General features: G+C 37.4%; 1 protein-coding gene across 1 annotated transcript; it reads left to right on the forward strand.

The window, feature by feature from the left end:
* Window positions 1-323: 323 nt before the first annotated feature.
* On the forward strand, window positions 324-19,363 carry TOR (target of rapamycin). The gene is made up of 57 exons (XM_089623200.1): window positions 324-629; window positions 1,195-1,533; window positions 1,687-1,761; window positions 2,079-2,251; window positions 2,508-2,606; window positions 3,270-3,429; window positions 3,585-3,728; window positions 3,810-3,979; window positions 4,056-4,260; window positions 4,340-4,534; window positions 4,634-4,786; window positions 5,067-5,188; window positions 5,372-5,471; window positions 5,589-5,684; window positions 6,132-6,262; window positions 6,611-6,719; window positions 7,061-7,243; window positions 7,352-7,444; window positions 7,553-7,588; window positions 7,826-7,924; window positions 8,010-8,108; window positions 8,298-8,460; window positions 8,678-8,802; window positions 8,904-8,956; window positions 9,210-9,357; window positions 9,438-9,623; window positions 9,768-9,920; window positions 9,989-10,141; window positions 11,017-11,088; window positions 11,201-11,335; window positions 11,460-11,521; window positions 11,711-11,808; window positions 12,319-12,428; window positions 12,512-12,685; window positions 12,783-12,848; window positions 13,066-13,134; window positions 13,220-13,330; window positions 13,403-13,543; window positions 13,648-13,776; window positions 13,865-14,027; window positions 14,116-14,330; window positions 14,412-14,618; window positions 14,870-14,983; window positions 15,073-15,276; window positions 15,581-15,661; window positions 16,152-16,226; window positions 16,303-16,369; window positions 16,480-16,640; window positions 16,756-16,929; window positions 17,074-17,202; window positions 17,300-17,383; window positions 17,585-17,646; window positions 17,716-17,788; window positions 17,879-18,013; window positions 18,097-18,267; window positions 18,879-19,129; window positions 19,216-19,363. The coding sequence occupies exons 1-57, from the start codon at window positions 510-512 to the stop codon at window positions 19,232-19,234; spliced, it is 7,434 nt and encodes a 2,477-aa protein (XP_089479326.1). The 5' UTR covers window positions 324-509; the 3' UTR covers window positions 19,235-19,363.
* The last annotated feature ends 137 nt before the right edge of the window (window positions 19,364-19,500 follow it).

Consider the following 19,500-nt stretch of genomic DNA (forward strand, 5'->3'; position numbering starts at 1 on the left):
GTTTCGTGGAAATTCCAGCGACATCCAACGTGGAAACGACATCTTCTTCTTCCGCTCGCCGTTGACCCGTGGAAATGGAATTTCCAGCCGAATTTCTGGGAATTTCTCCGGCATTTAGTTCCTTGGTAATAGTAGAACTAAAAGTAAATAATAGATATTTATGCAGCTATTTTTCTTTAAAAAAAATTAAAAATGGCATGTGTCCGTTTCTCTTCTTATTCGATAAAAACGACGCGTCGTAAATAATTCATCATGTGACGTCCGTCTCGTTAGGGGAGAGAGAGAGAGAGAGAGAGAGAGAGAAAAAAAGGGTAAAAACACGAAGGCGTTTATGTAACAACGCAGGATTGAGGAAAAGGAAACAAAATCAACAGTCTCACTATATTGATATATGAGATCCGAAAAATACAAATAAATAATAGAGTTGGAGCCGAGAGAAGAGAGAAGATCAAGAATTGAGCTTCGTTTTGGGTTTTAGGGTTTGCTAGAGAGGAGAGAGCGAGCCTTCGATGGCGTCCTCTTCTCAGTCCGTTCGCTACGGTGCCGCCGCCGCACCCGCCGTACCTTCCGGCGGGAACTCCGACGCGCTTAACCGGATTCTCGCCGACCTCTGCGTTCGAACTCCCAAGGCACGATTTTTCTCACATTTTTCCGTTTCTTTCCCAGGAGAATCATAATGGTTACTTTAGTTTAATTTCTTGGTCGAAATATTGTTAAACCTGGATATTTTGAGGGGAATTAAGCGATTGAAGCTAGCCAAGCTCTGGGAATTTCAGAGACAGAGAGAATGAGAAATGGCCTCTTTAGGTTATGATTAGTTGAGAGGAAGTCTTTCTTTGTAGTAGTGGAGGTCATTGGTGGTATTGTTGATTTTGGTTACCTGAATTGAATAATTGATTTTTAATTCTTGGTAAGAATTCTTGGCGGCGTTGAGGTCTACGAACGTGAACACATTTTTTTTTTCTTTTACGGGTTATTATTGATATCCTCGGATTGATCATTGATCTAATGCTTTGGTGTCTTGTTTAGTCTCAGATATCAGTTGTCATTATGGTTGTTTTGGCGCTTTTACTAAGCAATTTACTTTTCACACTCAATAATTAAAATTCACATCCATATTAGTTTATCAATATGTTTAGAATTCGATGTGATTATACCTTGGTTGATGTAATCTGAGCCACCGGACTTTTGCAGGAGGGGGCCACGTTAGCTTTTAAGAAGCACTTGGAGGAAGAAGCTCATGATCTTAGCGGAGAAGCATTTTCCCGTTTCATGGATCAATTATATGATCGAATTTCTGCTCTGTTAGAAAGTAATGACGCTGGGGAAAACATGGGAGCTTTAAGGGCTATCGATGAGTTAATAGATGTTGCCCTTGGGGAGAACGCCTCCAAGGTCTCAAAGTTCTCCAACTATATGCGGACTGTGTTTGATGTAAAACGTGATCCTGAAATTCTAGAATTAGCTAGTCGGGTTCTGGGTCATCTGGCCAGAGCTGGTGGAGCAATGACCGCAGATGAGGTTGAACACCAGGTTTGCCCCGTTACATCTTCTCCGCCTTAATTTTACATACATTTATTTTTTTCTTCTATGAATCTTGCTGTTACTGGTTTGCGGAGTAAATTTGTATACTTTCTTTGTGGAGGACTAAAATATGTATATTAAACGCCATTTTATTATTCTCAGATCAAGATTGCGTTGGATTGGCTGCGTGGAGAGAGAGTAGAATATCGCCGCTATGCCGCTGTCTTAATTCTTAAAGTAAATCCCCTATATCATCAAAGAAAATAGTTTCAGTTTCATTAAAAAAAGGCTATGTAAATCCCTTGCATTGCTTATTTATTATACTTCATTTATGAATCAAATATATTATTCTCTAAAAGGGCAATTATATTCCGTTTGTTGGTCAGTTGTTGATATTTTTCTAGATCATGTACTGGAAGGCTATCTATTACTGTATCATTTTTAGTTTTGCTTATATGATTCCAGAGGTTGTACATCAACAGTCCAGATTCTCACTGATTGTTTTATATACATTGAACATGAATGCTCACTGGAGTAGTTCTATATCATTGTAGGAAATGGCAGAAAATGCTTCAACGAAGTTCAATGTACATGTACCTGAATTTGTTGATGTCATTTGGGTTGCACTAAGAGATCCAAGATTGGATGTTCGAGAGCGAGCCGTGGAGGCATTGCGTGCTTGTCTTCGAGTTATTGAGAAGCGAGAGACCCGATGGCGTGTGCAATGGTTTGTTCCTTACTTATACATTATAGTATTACTGGGTAGCTCAAGTGGTGAGTTCCTCAACCCACACCTAATGAGGTTGTGGGTTCGAGTCATGTCTAAGTCCCCTAAAAAAAACATTTGAGGTCAAGATTTCTTCCTCTTATACATGTTAAAATTTTAGAGCTCTTGTTTCCGATTTCCCCTTTCTCTCACTAAAATTTATTTATTAACCCTTTTGTTTATTGTTATGCGTAAATGAAACTTCTGTTATTTGCAGGTATTATCGTATGTTTGAGGCTACACAAGATGGATTGGGTAGAAACGCTCCTGTTCACAGCATACATGGTTCTCTACTTGCCGTAGGAGAGCTCTTAAGGTTTAGATGCAGTAAAATTTACTTTTAGTTTGGCGATAGAACATTTTCCTAGGAAAATGCATGCTAACTGTACAAGAAAATGATTGTTAGTTTACGTGATCATATCGAGTATGCAAATGAATTTTGTTGATGATATGATTTGATGTTCTTGTGTGAACGAATATGGAGAGATAGTTGATAGCCCGAGGTGTACTAATGTAGATGGGGGGCAGGGTAACTTTCTTTTTCATACCCTATTTTGTCAGTTATTTATATGTTGATTATCCCCTATTTCTCTTGGAAATTTTTTAGTTGGCCTCTGGAATGTTATTCGTCGGTCATATTTTACTATTATCCGATACTTCTTTCTCAATGGTTATTTTCATTTTATAATCTGGGGTAAGTTCAAAGCATGCTCTGTTTAGAAGGATCTATATTTATTTATTATAACAGAAAGACAATTTTAATATATTAAGATGTCTTTCCTGGCATTTTGATCATCTGTCGAATAATGAAAACGACTTCGAAAGGATGCACATGATAACAGTAGTAACATAGATGTTGGAAATGTGGTATAATGACAAGACAATTTTTACTACATTTTACCATTGTGTTGCCTTTGGGCTTGTCAATTGATTTGCTCTAGTTTAGATGTTCGATTTGAAACAAATTTTATTTGTCCAGAAATACGGGCGAGTTCATGATGTCAAGGTACAGAGAAGTTGCTGAAATTGTTCTTAGATATCTAGAGCACCGGGATCGTCTTGTTCGACGGAGCATCACTTCATTGTTACCACGGATTGCTCACTTTTTGCGTGATCGATTTGTTACCAATTATTTAACGGTTTGTGTATAATGTTTTTTTTTTTTTTATTTATTTATTTTTATTTTTAACATTTAGTCCTTTATTACCCTCTGAATGATTAGTGCTAATGTCTTTAGGCAGAAAGTATTTGATCCTTAATTTAGTGTTATGTCTAACTAATTGTTATTTTGCAGATATGCATGAATCATATCCTCGCTGTTCTGCGTATACCAGCTGAACGTGCTAGTGGGTTTATTGCTCTCGGGGAGATGGCTGGTGCTTTGGATGGGGAACTTGTGAACTATTTGCCGACAATTATGGCTCCTTTACGCGATGCAGTATGCTACATTCTCCATCACGAGTTTGTTTTGTAGAACTTAATATAAAACTAATCATAGTTATTTTTGTTATTGTTGTAGATTGCACCCCGCAGGGGAAAGCCTTCACTCGAGGCTTTAGCTTGTGTTGGAAACATTGCAAAAGCTATGGGACCTGCCATGGAACCTCATGTTCGCGGGCTTTTGGATCTTATGTTTTCTACAGGTCTCTCCCCTACTCTTGTTGTGGCCCTTCAACAAATATCCGATAGGTATTAGACTTTTTTGAACTGATCTAATATGTCTTTTTAATAGGTTTATTCATTTTAACATTGGTGGCTGTTTCAGTATTCCCTCATTGCTGTCTTCTATTCAAGATCGATTGCTCGATAGCATTTCAATGGTACTTTCGAAGACTCATTACATGCAAGGGAGATCCATTGTTGGTCCAAGTCGAGGAAGTTTGGTGACTGTTCCTCAGCAAGCTTCAGAACTTGGTGCTTCAGCTCTTGTCCAACTTGCTTTGCAAACCTTGTCTCGTTTTAATTTCAAGGTGTGGGAATGTTTTATTTTGATTTAGAACTCAAAAGTGTATTTGAAATAAATATCACTAAAATATAAGATTTTGGTAGGGTCACGACCTTCTTGAATTTGGAAGAGTGTCGGTAGTTGTATATCTGGATGATGATGATGGAGCGACACGAAAAGATGCTGCTTTATGCTGTTGCCGACTAGTTTCAAATTCCTTTTCTAGTTTAGCCTCCACTCAATTTGGTTCAAGCAGATCTAATCGAACCGGTGGAAAGCGTCGGCGCTTGGTTGAAGAGGTTGGTTTCCCACGAAGTGTTTCATTTGGAAAATCTGTATATCTTTTTATTTCATTACTTTTATAAATAACACACTTGTGTCATATATTGTTTCTGCAGATTGTTGAAAGACTTTTAATTGCAGCCGTTGCAGATGCTGAAGTTTCTGTTCGGCATTCAATCTTTTCTGCTCTACACGGGGATAGAAGTTTTGATGATTTTTTGGCACAAGCTGATAGCCTGAGTGCGGTTTTTGCTGCTTTAAATGATGAGGTGCGGTGCTGTATCTATCTTTTGGTTCATGCAAGTCTTACAATTATAGACTGTAAGCTTAAGCTTGATCCTGAAAAACCGTGTGGTGTGAGCAAGTGATGTGAGAAAATCATTTATTTTATGTTACGTATTTTATCTGCTTGATGAACTTTCAAATTTCTCAATGCTTGTTTGTTAATTGCCGGTATAAGTTTGTTCCTTACATGATCACAATCATTGCATTGTCATAGGACTGGGATGACTTTTTTGTTAAATTTCTATAATTTGTGTACTTTTGTAGGATTTTGAAGTTCGAGAGTTTGCAATTTCATTGGCCGGGAGGCTATCAGAAAAAAATCCTGCATATGTTCTTCCAGCGCTTCGTCGTCATCTTATACAGTTGTTGACATACTTAGAAAAGAGGTAATATGAAAGAATTGGTGTATTTTCGTGTCTCACCTTTTTGTGTAAATCGGCTCACGTCTTCATTAATATAAGTAGTTATTGTTTCAAAAAAAAAAAATTTTTTTTGTAACCAGTCCAGTACACAAGTTTATTTACTGCATCTAAAGGAACAGATAAAAACTTCTAGATCCGTGTCAGCAGTGCAGATAGTAAATGCAGAGAAGAAAGTGCCAAGTTACTTGGTTGCTTGATTCGCAACTGTGAAAGATTAATTCGCCCATATATTGCTCCTGTACACAAGGTTAACATTTTTTTTCCTTCCACTATATATAAATATTGATCTAATTTGTAGTCTAAATTACACTGCCGTCCTTTGGATAGTTCTCTCTTTCCTTGCTGAAATAGCTGTTTGGTGCAGGCACTTGTGGAAAGGCTTAATGAGGGTAATGGTGCAAATGCAAACAATGCCATCATCAGTGGAGTTCTTGTGACTGTTGGAGATCTTGCTAGAGTGGTATGCAGTGATGCTCCCAGAACTATTGATTTGCATGTTGTATAAATTTCTTACTTGTTTTGGGTAGTGCAAGTTTGTTCTGGCATTCATATGGTGTCATGCTTTGTTTGCTATACTGCAAAATTTCTTGTTTTCGAGTACTTTGTCTGTAGTTGATATAGGTATTATCTTTTGAACTACTGCAGTTTGTATCAGTAAGTCAATATTGTCCTTGTTTCGGTTACCCTATACTTTCCTTGTTCTAGTGTCGAGTGAGAATTTGAGTGGGCATAAAGATTGATCTAGTGGAACGTAAACTTAAAAATACTTTTATCTTCAAGTGTGAATGATGACACTTGTATAAACAAACAGGAATGTCGACCTTATTGCCCTTCCAAGTATTTTGTGACTTTATTTTCTATTCCCCTGAATTATTCTTTGATCATGCATTTTGTTGTTATTGGCTAGGGTGGTTTTGAGATGAGGCGATATATGCCTGAACTTATGCCTTTAATTGTCGAAGCTCTATTGGATGGGGCAGCTGTCACGAAACGTGAAGTAGCAGTTACCACTCTTGGTCAAGTTGTCCAGAGCACCGGGTACATGCTACATGTTTTGGTTTTTCTTTGTTTAATGTTATACCTTTGATGTTATATAAAAAAAATTATGCAAAATCTTGTGTAGATCTTATGCTTTGTTTAGCAATATAGTCAGAGATCACTTTTAAGGATGTTCCTCTAGTACTCTATATAATTTATTATAAAAAGTAATTGTCATTTTCTTTTTTCATAAAAAAGTTCAGAGAGCATCTGACATAACTCTAAGATAAAGATAATTATAGCATCAGACAAAAATGGAGTAACCTTAAGCCTGCATTCGTCTACAAAGAAATGATCTTAGTTTTACCATTTGAATTCTCTTTAATATGCTAATATTTGATGTGACAGGTATGTTATAACTCCATACAACGAGTATCCACAGTTACTTGGCTTACTTTTGAAGTTGCTGCATGGCGAGTTAGAGTTAGCGTGGTCTACCAGACGTGAAGCGCTAAAGGTAATGCCTTTCAAGCAGTGTTTTTATTTTTTATTTATTTATTTTATTTTTGATATAAACTTAGTAATTTTAGAAGATAAATATAATTTTGAACGTTGAGACGAAAGTTACATATATATATATATATTTAATTCGATAGAATAACACGCTGCGGTATAGCTCGTGGAAAGTGAAAACAGAAAAGCTGGATATAGAAAGATTTCTTAGTTTAATCATATAGAATCTATAGATACTTGTATACATATATATATATATATATATATATATATATATATATATATATATATATATATATATATATATATAAAACTGTCCCACTAATTTGGCGAATTACTCTTAAGGTTCTTGGAATTATTGGTGCCTTGGATCCACATCTGCATAAAAGAAATCAACTTAGCCTGCCAGGCTCACATGGAGATGTTACCCGCGCCGCCAGCGATTCTGGTCAACACCTTCAGTCGATGGATGATCTGCCTGTTGATCTTTGGCCTTCTTTTGCTACTTCTGAGGATTACTATTCCACGGTATTGCACTATGGGTTTTTTCAAGTTGGTGTAAGATGGGCTTTGCCGATCTTTTGCCACTAATGGTTTGTGCCGTTTCTGTTTGTTACATTGTTTATTCTCACTCAGGTTGCTATCAATTCCCTCATGCGAATACTTAGAGACCCTTCCCTTTCTAGTTACCACCTTAAGGTGGTTGGATCGCTGATGTTTATATTCAAGGTACTTTAAGATGACGACTGTTGTTCATGTCCTTATTATTGTTATTGTTATTGTTATTATTATTATCCTTGATACTAATTTTAACATTATGTTTGTTTTGGACACAAGTCAATGGGGCTAGGCTGCGTTCCATATTTGCAGAAGGTTAGTGTCTTTTACTCAGAAAACTCTTTATTTTTCCTGACAGAACACATTTAGTATGGTTATATAGATTAATGATTAATGACTTGAAAGTTAATCCTATCAAATACATGGGTTACTGGCATTTATTCTTCTAGTGCTGTTTTCATCACCCTTAAGTGAAGGATATAATGGAAAATTAAGCCTTTTTCTCTGGACTTGTCTGTATTGCGTCAACATTTTGCTTTTGGGTTTTTGTAGGTTTTACCGGATCTCTTTCACATTGTTCGTACATGTGATGATGCCTTGAAAGATTTTATCACATGGAAGCTCGGAACTTTAGTGTCTATTGTTCGTCAGGTACATGATGATGCTAATTTTGTTTTCTCATGAAGTGCCTCTGAAGAAATTCTTGAGATAACATGTGACCTCGACATCTGTGCAGCACATCCGGAAGTATCTTCCAGAGTTGCTTTCCTTAGTTTCAGAATTGTGGTCATCTTTCAGTTTTCCTGCTGCCAACCGTCCTCCACTTGGCTATCCAGTAAGTTCTTATTTCTGTTAGCCAAAAAAAATAAACTAATATTAAAAAGCTAAACTACCTCTTTCAGTGTGCTCGGATTTAGGTCCTGCTTGTTCTAACTTGTTGGGTGTCTTTCGTATTCAACATGTTCTCTTTCTTTTAAATACACTTACTCAACTTTTCAAGGGAGACTAAACAATATCTTCACAGGTTTTGCATCTAGTAGAACAGCTTTGCTTAGCTCTCAATGATGAGTTCAGAACATATCTCCCCGATATTCTTCCATGCTGTATCCAAGTCCTGGGTGATGCAGAAAGATATAATGATTACACCTATGTTCTCGACATGCTTCATACACTAGAAGTGTTTGGTGGTTAGTTTTCTTGTTTTTTTAGTAGACATTTTGCTTATTTCTTTCACCCATCGGTTCAGCGGATTGTTCCGTGAAGTGCGAAATACAGATATTGTGCTCGATGAATTTTACATGGACACGATTAGTAAACTTACATCCATTTGTGGGGATTTAAATTTAATCTTGTCTCTTTAAAGTTTAAACCTTTGTTTCTCATGCAAAACTGTTAAATTTGCAGGAACTTTGGATGAACATATGCATTTACTTCTTCCCGCACTTATTCGATTGTTCAAAGTGGAAGCTTCGGTAGAAATAAGAAGGGCTGCTATCAAAACTCTGACAAGATTGATCCCACGTGTGCAGGTTCATAAGCTAGACTAGTTTGATAAGTAGAAATCGTTTTTTCTCTATGTCTTTTTGGAATGAACTGTTGGAGGAGGTAATGCTCTTTCCCCTTTTATTAGGTTACTGGCCATATATCTTCTCTTGTGCATCACCTGAAGGTCGTCTTGGATGGGTATGCCTCATTCTCACGCCATTTAAAATGTAATAGTGTAGCTTGGCTGATTGAAAATAACCGTGACACAAAAAAGAATAATCTATAATGGGATCAAATGAAGAGTGGTAAAGAGGCATGTGCTGCATCTGGCTTCTCTACTTACGTTTCCTTTCATCGATCTTTCCTTGATGCACTTCAGTGCTTAAATCTGATTTAAAAAAAAAATTGTTTATATCCACAACTCAAGGCTCAACTTCTTTTCAATTCACAGGAAGAATGACGAGCTTCGAAAAGATGCAGTTGATGCGCTTCGAAAGGATACAGTTGATGCCCTTTGTTGTTTGGCTCAAGCTCTCGGAGAGGACTTCACCATCTTTATCCCATCAATACACAAGCTTATGTTGAAGCATCGGTTGCGGGTATATGACCATTTTCTGGCTCCAAATATGATAAGTATATATTTCATTCTTCTGTAACTATAAACGTGTTCTTCCTGTAGCATAAGGATTTTGAGGAAATTGAAGGACGATTGAAAAAGCGGGAACCACTAATCTTAGGAAGTACTGCTGCCCAACGATTAAGTCGGAAGCTTCCAGTTGAAGTTGTAAGTGATCCTTTGAATAATGTGGAGAATGATCCATATGACGAAGGGTCTGATGCACAGAAACAACTTCGAGGTCATCAGGTACGTAGAGTACGGAAGTATTCTGCCTGTTTTGCATCACTGGCCGCGCCTTGCATTTTTGTAATCTATTATAGATGGTTGTGTTTCTTGCTGAAAAAATAGATGGTCGTGTTTCTGATTTTCATTACTATGAGAAAATTATAGGTTAATGATGGCCGGTTACGCTCCGCTGGAGAGGCTTCTCAGCGTAGTACCAGAGAAGATTGGACAGAATGGATGCGACATTTTAGTATTCAACTTCTAAAGGAATCCCCTTCTCCAGCTTTGCGAACCTGTGCAAGGCTTGCACAATTGCAGGTAGTATTTTGTTACTCTGCTTTCCGGTCATTGATCTGAAGCATGGATTTTAATTAGAAGCTTTGCAGCCTTTTGTTGGGCGTGAGTTGTTTGCGGCCGGTTTTGTAAGTTGTTGGTCACAACTGAAGGAGACTAGTCAGAGACAGTTGATTCGGAGTATGGAGATGGCATTTTCATCTCCTAACATCCCCCCAGATATTTTGGCTACACTTCTTAATTTGGTAGGTATTTTCAGCGTCTAAACAACTATTCTCATTAATGTCATTATTGTTTTCATTTAAAAATACTTTTGTTGCTTGAGAAATTTACATAGCACTTCAACCAAAACTTTCAATTAGTCGAGGCTGCTTTTGTCTCTGATAGCTTTACACCTTGGTTATAACATGGTTGTTCTATAGCTACCCAAGCGATTCTCGGAAGCTTTAAGTGTAAGCAAGTTAGTTTTAATCTTTGATCATAAGGGCGCACCAGAATCGTGCCCTGTTTCTTGTGTTGATATGAATGATCAGTGTGTGAGGTTCTACATTATCAAAGCTTTTACTTGTTTATTCGTTACTTTTGTAAAAAAAAGGGGGTCTTTTAGCTATATAGCCGTTTGACTTATAGCGTTTTGTATAATAGCCAACTTTTTGTTAATTTTCTGTAAATAGCCACATCAACTTATTTACGGCACTTAAAAAGACAAAAAAAAAAAAAAACCCAAAATAAGCGGGAATGTTTTTTGGGTATTTGTGTCTTTTTGAGTGCCTTAAATAAGTTGAGGTGGCTATTTACAAAAAATTTACAAAAGGTTGGCTATCTAGCAATTCTTAGATTTTCGGTGGCTTATTTGGCTAATTTTTTGAAAAAAAAATTACAGGTTACATATCTACTTGACACCACCATATTCCAGAACTAACAATTTTGTTAAGTGGAAACTGATCTTGTTTTTCCAGAGGAAGAAGTTAAGAGAAGCTATGAGAAAGCCTCCCCCTTTTAGCTAGCTGATCTTAAATTGAAGTGCTTACCTTTTGAATTTCTGTTTGATCGGGAAGTTTTTGTTTATTGTAAATCTGTAGTAGAGACCTGCTGTCTTCTAAATGGACTGATTTTTCAGGCTGAGTTTATGGAACATGATGAAAAAGCTCTTCCAATAGATATTCGCCTTCTTGGTGCTCTTGCAGAAAAGGTAACTTTTTTTATAGTTACCTTTTTTCCTGACGTTGTTTTAATACTCCATACCTTAGTAGTTTCAGATTCTGTTACTCCTTACACATTTCATCGTTAACGCTATGCTGCAGTGTCGGGCCTTCGCAAAGGCCCTTCATTATAAAGAAATGGAATTCGAAGGAGCTTGTTCCAAGAAGATGGATGCGAATCCTGTGGCTGTAGTGGAAGCACTTATCCATATCAACAATCAGCTGCATCAGCATGAGGTTTCTTAAAAATGTTTATGTATCTATAACGCTGAAGTTTTATCTGCTTCCCCTTGAAGGCACTTTGAGCTGTGTGCTCTTGAATATGGGTGTCAATTATTTATTCATTATTTTTTCTTTGTAGGCTGCTGTTGGAATATTAACCTATGCTCAGCAAATTTTGGAAGTACAACTGAAGGAATCATGGTAAATAATTATTGGGATTCATGTCTTTATCATTTAGTTACTCTTAAGATTTATTGCCATTTCTGTTTGTGTTGTACTTATGGTGTCATATTGTATTCATGATCTATCCATGTAGTAAGTTAATCGCCATTTCTTCTTGAACTATTTTCAATTGTATTCAAGATAGTTATGATTGTTGCATTTGTTTAGGTATGAGAAATTGCAACGGTGGGAGGATGCTTTGAAGGCCTACACTGCTAAAGCCGCCCAAGCGTCAAGTCCCCATCTTGTTTTGGATGCAACTTTAGGTATGTACGTAGTTTGACCTATCATTATTTAGATTTCGTCGAGCGGTCTTTCAAATTTGTAACTGACATATTTAGAACAATTTTGTTAAAAAAAAAGAGTAATAAAATGATGATTGCACGAAACATCATAGTGGTGTAGGCTTAGTTAATCTTGGAGAGAATATAATGGTGTTCTTGTTCGAAAAAAAATAATATACCCAAGTGTTGTTGGTCCAGTGGTCAGGCCCTTGGTTTATTTCCAAGAGGCCCGGACTCCTGAGTTCAGTTCTCACAAACATCTGGGTACCCACCTAGCAATTGCTAGTGTTTCAGGTTCCCAAATGTTGTGTGGTCAGGCAGGGAACAGTAAAAAAAATCGGTAATAAAATATAATACACTCTTTTTTGCGAACTCCTTATCCTAGAGTGCATTTTTTTTTCTCTGTGTTTGCATTTCCGATTCAAGGGTTTTCCATTTTATGCCATTATCTTACTGTTAATAAACGTTTTCTGTGGTGCGTCCTGTTTTAAGGTCGTATGCGATGCCTTGCTGCTTTGGCTCGGTGGGAAGAGCTGAACAGCCTTTGTAAGGAATATTGGACTCCGGCTGAACCTGCTGCCCGGTTGGAAATGGCACCAATGGTTAGTTTGCGTGCTTCATTTGTGACTAAAACGCTTGTAATATGTATAGTTGGTTGTATGTATAATGGATATGATTGTGCCAGGCTGCAAATGCTGCTTGGAATATGGGAGAGTGGGATCAGATGTCGGAGTATGTTTCTCGATTAGATGATGGGGATGAAACTAAACTGAGAGGATTGGGAAATACCACCACTAGTGGTGATGGGAGCAGCAGTGGTACATTCTTCAGGGCTGTCCTACTAGTTCATAGAGCAAAGGTACAACTATTATGCCTCCTGACGTCGATGGGTGATTATTCACTCTTCAGCTATGCTTTGATTTTCGTACATCTTGTGTCTGTTTCATTTGGGCCAGTATGATGAAGCACGCGAATATGTGGAGAGAGCTAGGAAATGCCTGGCAACAGAGCTTGCTGCTCTGGTGAGTATTCTTGCTTTGAATTTTGGCTATCTGGATACTTGATTTAATACCTTTGAAAAAAAAAACTTGATTTAAATTCTGTTATGATGCATGAACTTCCAAGGTTCATCATTTTCCATGTGGATTTCTTCCAAAGAAAATACTGTGTGTGTGTGTGTGTGTGTGTACTTTTAACATAGTCAAAGAGGATGATAGTCTATACACCTTTGCTGTGCAGGTTCTGGAAAGCTATGACCGCGCTTATATCAACATGGTTCGTGTTCAGCAGCTGTCGGAACTTGAAGAGGTTTGTTCTGATGCTTAACTTTGTTGATTTATATCAGTGCCTATTTTATCGTGCTGTGTTGGTTATAAATATGGTGTTTGACCAGGTAATTGATTACTGCACGCTTCCCATTGGAAATCCAGTCGCTGAAGGACGGCGAGCACTTATCCGTAATATGTGGACTGATCGCATACAAGGAGCAAAAAGAAATGTTGAGGTATATACATTAGTTTTCTAGTAAGTGAATTTCATCTTATGATTATGCTTATATCTTTCTCCCAAAATTCAGGTTTGGCAGGCACTATTAGCTGTCAGAGCACTAGTGCTTCCTCCCACAGAAGACACTGATAATTGGCTTAAGTTTGCTTCACTTTGCCGAAAAAATGGACGGATAAGTCAGGCCAAGTCTACTCTAATCAAGCTCTTACAGGTCAGTGGTTTATACTCGCTCTGAGTTGATGTTTCCATGTTCCTTTGTTCACGTCTGTATTGTGTGTATGCATGTTCTCTGATAAATTTATGAACTTTTTTCAGTATGATCCCGAAACATCTCATGAAAGTGTGCGATATAATGGGCCTCCACAAGTGATGGTTGCATATTTGAAATACCAATGGTCTCTTGGTGAGGATTTCAAGCGCAAGGAAGCATTTTCTCGGTTGCAGGTATAGCCTATTTGTGTATGTTCCAAGCCACGAATATAGGATTGGCTAAGGATGAGGTTTATCTAAACAATACTCTATTCTCTCACAGAGTTTAGTCATGGAGATTTCGAGTTCAACTAATATTCAAGGTGCACAAGTGAGCATAATGAGCGGTAACACCTCAAGTGTACCGCTCCTTGCCCGTGCCTACCTTAGACTTGGAATTTGGCAATGGGCTCTGTCTCCTGGATTGGATGATGATTCTATACAAGGTATGTATGCTTATAGTTGATATATAGTTACTGTTTTTTTTTTTTCCATGAAAAACATATCAAGATTGGTAACTTTCGGTTGGTGTAGATATCCTGACTGCCTTTGGGAACGCCACCCAGTGTGCTACCAAATGGTCGAAAGCATGGCATAAGTGGGCATTGTTCAACACCGCAGTAATGTCTCATTACACCTTGAGAGGTTATCCCAATGTGGCCGGACAGTTTGTTGTAGCTGCAGTCACTGGATATTTTCATTCAATAGCATGTGCAGCAAATGCAAAAGGGGTTGATGATAGCTTGCAGGTGAATGTTTATCCTTCAACTTGGGCGTTACATGTTAATTTCTCATCAACGTCATATATAATGACTGTGGACTCATTTCAGGACATTCTTCGCCTTCTTACATTATGGTTCAATCATGGAGCCACGGGGGAAGTACAAATGGCGCTTCAAAAAGGATTTGCACTTGTGAACATCAACACATGGCTGGTGGTCTTACCGCAGATAATTGCCCGTATACATTCTAATAATCATGCTGTGAGAGAACTCATACAATCACTATTGGTTCGAATTGGTCAAACCCATCCGCAGGTCTGTTGTTATTGGCCTTTCACTCAAATCATTCTCTCTCTCTCTCTCTCTCTCTCTCTCTCTCTCTCTTTTGAGTTAGTGTGGTATTAATTTATGAAATATTTTATTTCTCAAATTATATCTTTTCATTTTGGACACAATTTTGAGTTCCTATATTAACTAAATTGTAACCTGAAAAAAAAAAAAATTGAATAAAAGGTAAAGCTGCCAAAATTCGATCCAAGTAAATCAGCATTTGATATCTATTGCAGGCTCTCATGTACCCGCTCCTTGTAGCATGCAAGTCCATTAGTAACTTGCGCAAAGCGGCAGCTCAAGAAGTGGTTGACAGGGTTCGACAACACAGTGGTGTGCTTGTGGACCAGGTAATACAAGAAACCTAAATTCTCTTCATGGTTCTGTTTTATTTCACCCTTTTCTGCCTGTTGGGTCTGATATGTTATATTTCTGGCAGGCACAACTTGTGTCACAGGAACTAATCAGGGTTGCTATACTTTGGCATGAAATGTGGCATGAAGCACTTGAAGAAGCTAGTCGGTTGTATTTTGGTGAACATAACATTGAGGGAATGTTAAAAACATTAGAGCCATTACATGAAATGCTCGAGGAAGGTGCTATGAGAGCCAATACCACCACGAAAGAGAGGGCATTTATTGAGGTTGGTGCATTAATTCACCCTTCATTTCATGTGACTTAAAGAATAAGAAGCGAAAGTGATATTGATCTTGTTGGCAATGTCAACCACTTTCATGCTAATTGATTGCATCCATTACTATCGTTTGTTTTGCTAAAAAATAGTAGTAATATTGTGATTAAGTGAATTTTTTTTACTCAAGTTTTTTGACTCGTTATTTGAACATCAGCACTTGGAACCGATTCATAAATATAACACTCTTGAACTATAAATTCTGTCTAGTGCATGACTGCTATCCAAACTAATTGTTTTGGTTTTGTTTATTGAGGCTTATCGCCGAGAACTACTTGAAGCCTACGAGTGTTGTATGAAATACAAGAGAACTGGAAAGGACGCAGAGCTTACTCAGGTATAGAAACTCAAAACGCATAATTTTTTCGTTTTATTTTTATTTTCTTGGGATAGTACATTTATATGCTTTAGCAGCATAGAATTTGTGGTCAAATGTTCATTTAGGAAACCTTTTTCTAAAACATGTATTTATATTTGTTTTTTCATTTATTTTATTTATTTATTTATTTTGTCACAATAGACTGGTTATAGCAGAGAGTTCATTCCTCCCAAATTAATTAAACAGGTATAGAAACTCAAAACGCATAGTTTCTTTCCTTTTATTTTTATTTTCTTAGGATAGTATTATTTGCTTTTAGCAGCATAGAAGTTGTGGTAAAATGTTTCATTTTAGGGAACCTCTTTCTAAAACATGTATTTTTTAATTTTTAAATTTATTCATTTATTTATTTTGTTACAATAGAATGTTTATAGGAGGAAGTTCATTTCTCCCAATTTTCAATCTAGCACACCCTTGGTTCTGATGATCTCTTTCATTGCTCAAATAGGCATGGGATCTCTACTATCATGTATTCAGGCGGATAGATAAGCAGCTTCAAACTCTTACTACTCTGGATCTGCAAGTAAGATTAAATTTCGAGCTTATGATCTCTTATTTTCTTTATAGTGATGCTAACGATCTGTGTGTGTTGTTAATAGTCCGTCTCACCGGAGTTGCTACAATGTCGTGACTTAGAGCTTGCTGTTCCCGGAACATATCGTGCCGGTAAAGATTATGATGGATAGTTTATAGGGAATGTTTTGGTATTTCATTGAAATTACATGCCTAAAAATAGTCAGTTTTTTTATTTATTATTTGTTTTTATATATATCCAGACTCGCCAGTTGTAACAATTGGGTCATTCGCACCCCAGCTTGTTGTCATAACATCTAAGCAAAGACCCAGAAAATTAACAATTCATGGGAGTGATGGCGAGGATTATGCCTTTCTCTTGAAGGGACACGAAGACTTGCGACAAGATGAACGAGTAATGCAGGTGAATTATCCTTTCCACTCAAATTTTTCACATGGATAGTTGTGTGCCAAATGTTGCTTGTTACTTTCTTTCCTGCCATTTTCTATAATACGTCTCTTTTTTAACCTTTTTTCAGCTATTTGGGTTGGTAAATACTCTTCTGGAGAATTCGAGAAAAACTTCGGAAAAGGACTTGTCAATTCAACGATATGATGTGATTCCATTGTCTCCAAACAGTGGATTGATTGGTTGGGTCCCACACTGCGACACCCTTCACCATCTTATTAGAGAGTATAGAGATGCTAGAAAGGTCTGTTGTCGACTCTTTTATTTTAGAAACTTGTGATACTTATCATGTGTTGGCTTGTATGTCTGTGCATGCATGCGTGGGTGGAATTTTTGTAGGTGCTCGATTGTCTGTACTAACTGATAATATGGTTTGTTGGTTTCGCAGATCACACTGAATCAAGAGCACAAATTTATGCTAAGTTTCGCTCCAGATTACGACCATTTGCCACTTATAGCAAAAGTTGAAGTTTTTGACTATGCGCTTCAAAATACAGAAGGAAACGATCTTTCACGGGTGCATATACTTAAGAATCCATATCCTTCATTGCATGCTTTACATCCCATTCCTTGAATGTGTTATCTCAAGTTTACTGGATCTGCTTTTCATGTAGGTTCTTTGGCTGAAAAGTCGCACATCTGAAGTATGGCTGGAGAGAAGAACGAATTACACTAGAAGTTTAGCTGTTATGAGCATGGTACAAACTTATTTTGTTTTGCACTCTTTTCTCAACCCTGATGAATGGCTTCTTGTTCTGTCATCTTGCTCCTTCGTTTTATCTCACAACTATGGCTGTAATTGCCATTTCTCTCGTAGTAATTATTAAGTTTCATTTTTTATCATTATCAAGTAAAATAAGAAAGCTCGGCCATTGACATTGCATATCTAACTTTTCCAGGTTGGTTACCTTCTCGGGTTAGGTGATCGCCACCCGAGCAATCTTATGCTGCACCGCTATAGGTATGAAGGAGATGAAAAATAGTGCTTGCCACTATATACCGAAAATCTTATCTCTGTTTTCTTTTGCAGTGGGAAGATCTTGCACATTGATTTTGGAGACTGTTTCGAAGCTTCTATGAACCGTGAAAAGTTCCCTGAGAAGGTTCTCCCTCGGAATAACATAAAAAATATTTCTTTTTTATTTTTCTATTTTTGCCTATATGTTTTCTTATTTATGTAATTTATCATTCAGGTTCCGTTCCGCTTGACAAGAATGCTCACAAAAGCTATGGAGGTCAGTGGTATCGAGGGAAACTTCCGTTCAACTTGTGAAAATGTAATGCAAGTTCTACGAGCGCACAAAGATAGTGTTATGGCGATGATGGAGGTAGAACCTACGAGTCTCTCTCTCTCTCTCTCTCTCTCTCTCTGTCATAATTCAGAGCTAATCCTTTGTGGCTTGTCTCACAGGCCTTTGTACATGACCCTCTCATCAATTGGCGTCTGTTCAACTTCAACGAAGTCCCACAAATGTCGTTGCTCGGAAATTCTCACGGCACGTCTGCAGTGAACGCTGAAGAGCCTCCAGAAGATAATCTTCAGCAACCCCAGCGTGGTGCTCGTGAGAGAGAATTGCTTCAGGTACCTGTTAGACTCAGTAACATTAACGAGCAAGAGGGGTGGATTAGGAATTTTATTCGTTTAACTATATTTTAGTAAATGAATAGATCATAGGGGTTCATGAGATAATTGATTTAGTTATAAGTTGAGTTATTATGAGTAGAGTGATATAGACGGAGAGATTGACTGGTCTCTAGAATTGTTGGCCGATTTGGTGTACTCGTCAAGTTTGATCTGAGTGTCTAAACTACCCAGGGTCCTATCAGTACTAACTACAAAATAATATCTGACAATTTTCACTTTCTGCGAAACTAAACCCTCACTTTTCATATTCAATTTTATACCTTGGTTAAATTTACTATATAGTAATAATATTTTTTATATTTTAAGTTCCTAACTACATGATTTTAATATTTAATGTCTCTCAAAATTATCTAATTATAAAATTTAAAAATTGACAAATGAGGGCATAAATTTGCAAAATTGAAAATTGGGTATTATTGCAAAATTTTGAAATGTTATGGTATTTTTTTGTACAATTAAAAAGCTAGACGTCGGAAAAAAAAGAAAAAAAGTGAAGGTTAACATTATTTTACTGTCACTGTAACCACTGAGCGTATTGTGACATGTAGGCCGTAAATCAACTGGGTGACGCAAACGAGGTGCTGAACGAGCGGGCGGTGGTTGTGATGGCTCGCATGAGTCACAAACTCACCGGCCGCGACTTTTCAACGCCGACCAACTCTGTTCCACCCGCTGTTGACCACAATGCCTTTGCTGGAGATGCCCGAGAGGCGGACCACGGCTTGTCGGTCAAAGTTCAAGTTCAAAAGTTGATCATTCAAGCCACGTCCCATGAAAATCTCTGCCAAAATTACGTCGGGTATGTTTCAGCTGGTTTCTTTTTTCCCGTTTGACGCCTTGGATTTGTTGTTTGAAAGTGATTGGTTGTGACTTTGCTGCTTTCAGGTGGTGCCCATTTTGGTAGAATTCGGAGTTGTCTTGGGAACTGTACATACACTGCTTTACATAGTTGTGTAAATAGTCAATATCTGTGAAAGTTTCTTTGACGACATTGTCTTTTTTTATTATTGTTATTTGTACATATATGTGCATAGTCGATGATTCCCTAGCATTTATCCTAAGAAGCCAAATTCATTTATGTTTGTCCTCGTGTATTCTCGCTATCTCCTAAAAATCTAGATTGCGCTTCGAGTCCAAATGCATGTTTGTTTTACGATTGAAATACGAGAA

Source organism: Urtica dioica, chromosome 8 (assembly GCF_054948205.1).
Source record: "Urtica dioica subsp. dioica isolate 48M chromosome 8, U.dioica_male_clone48M_v1_H2, whole genome shotgun sequence".
Taxonomy (NCBI): Eukaryota; Viridiplantae; Streptophyta; class Magnoliopsida; order Rosales; family Urticaceae; genus Urtica; species Urtica dioica.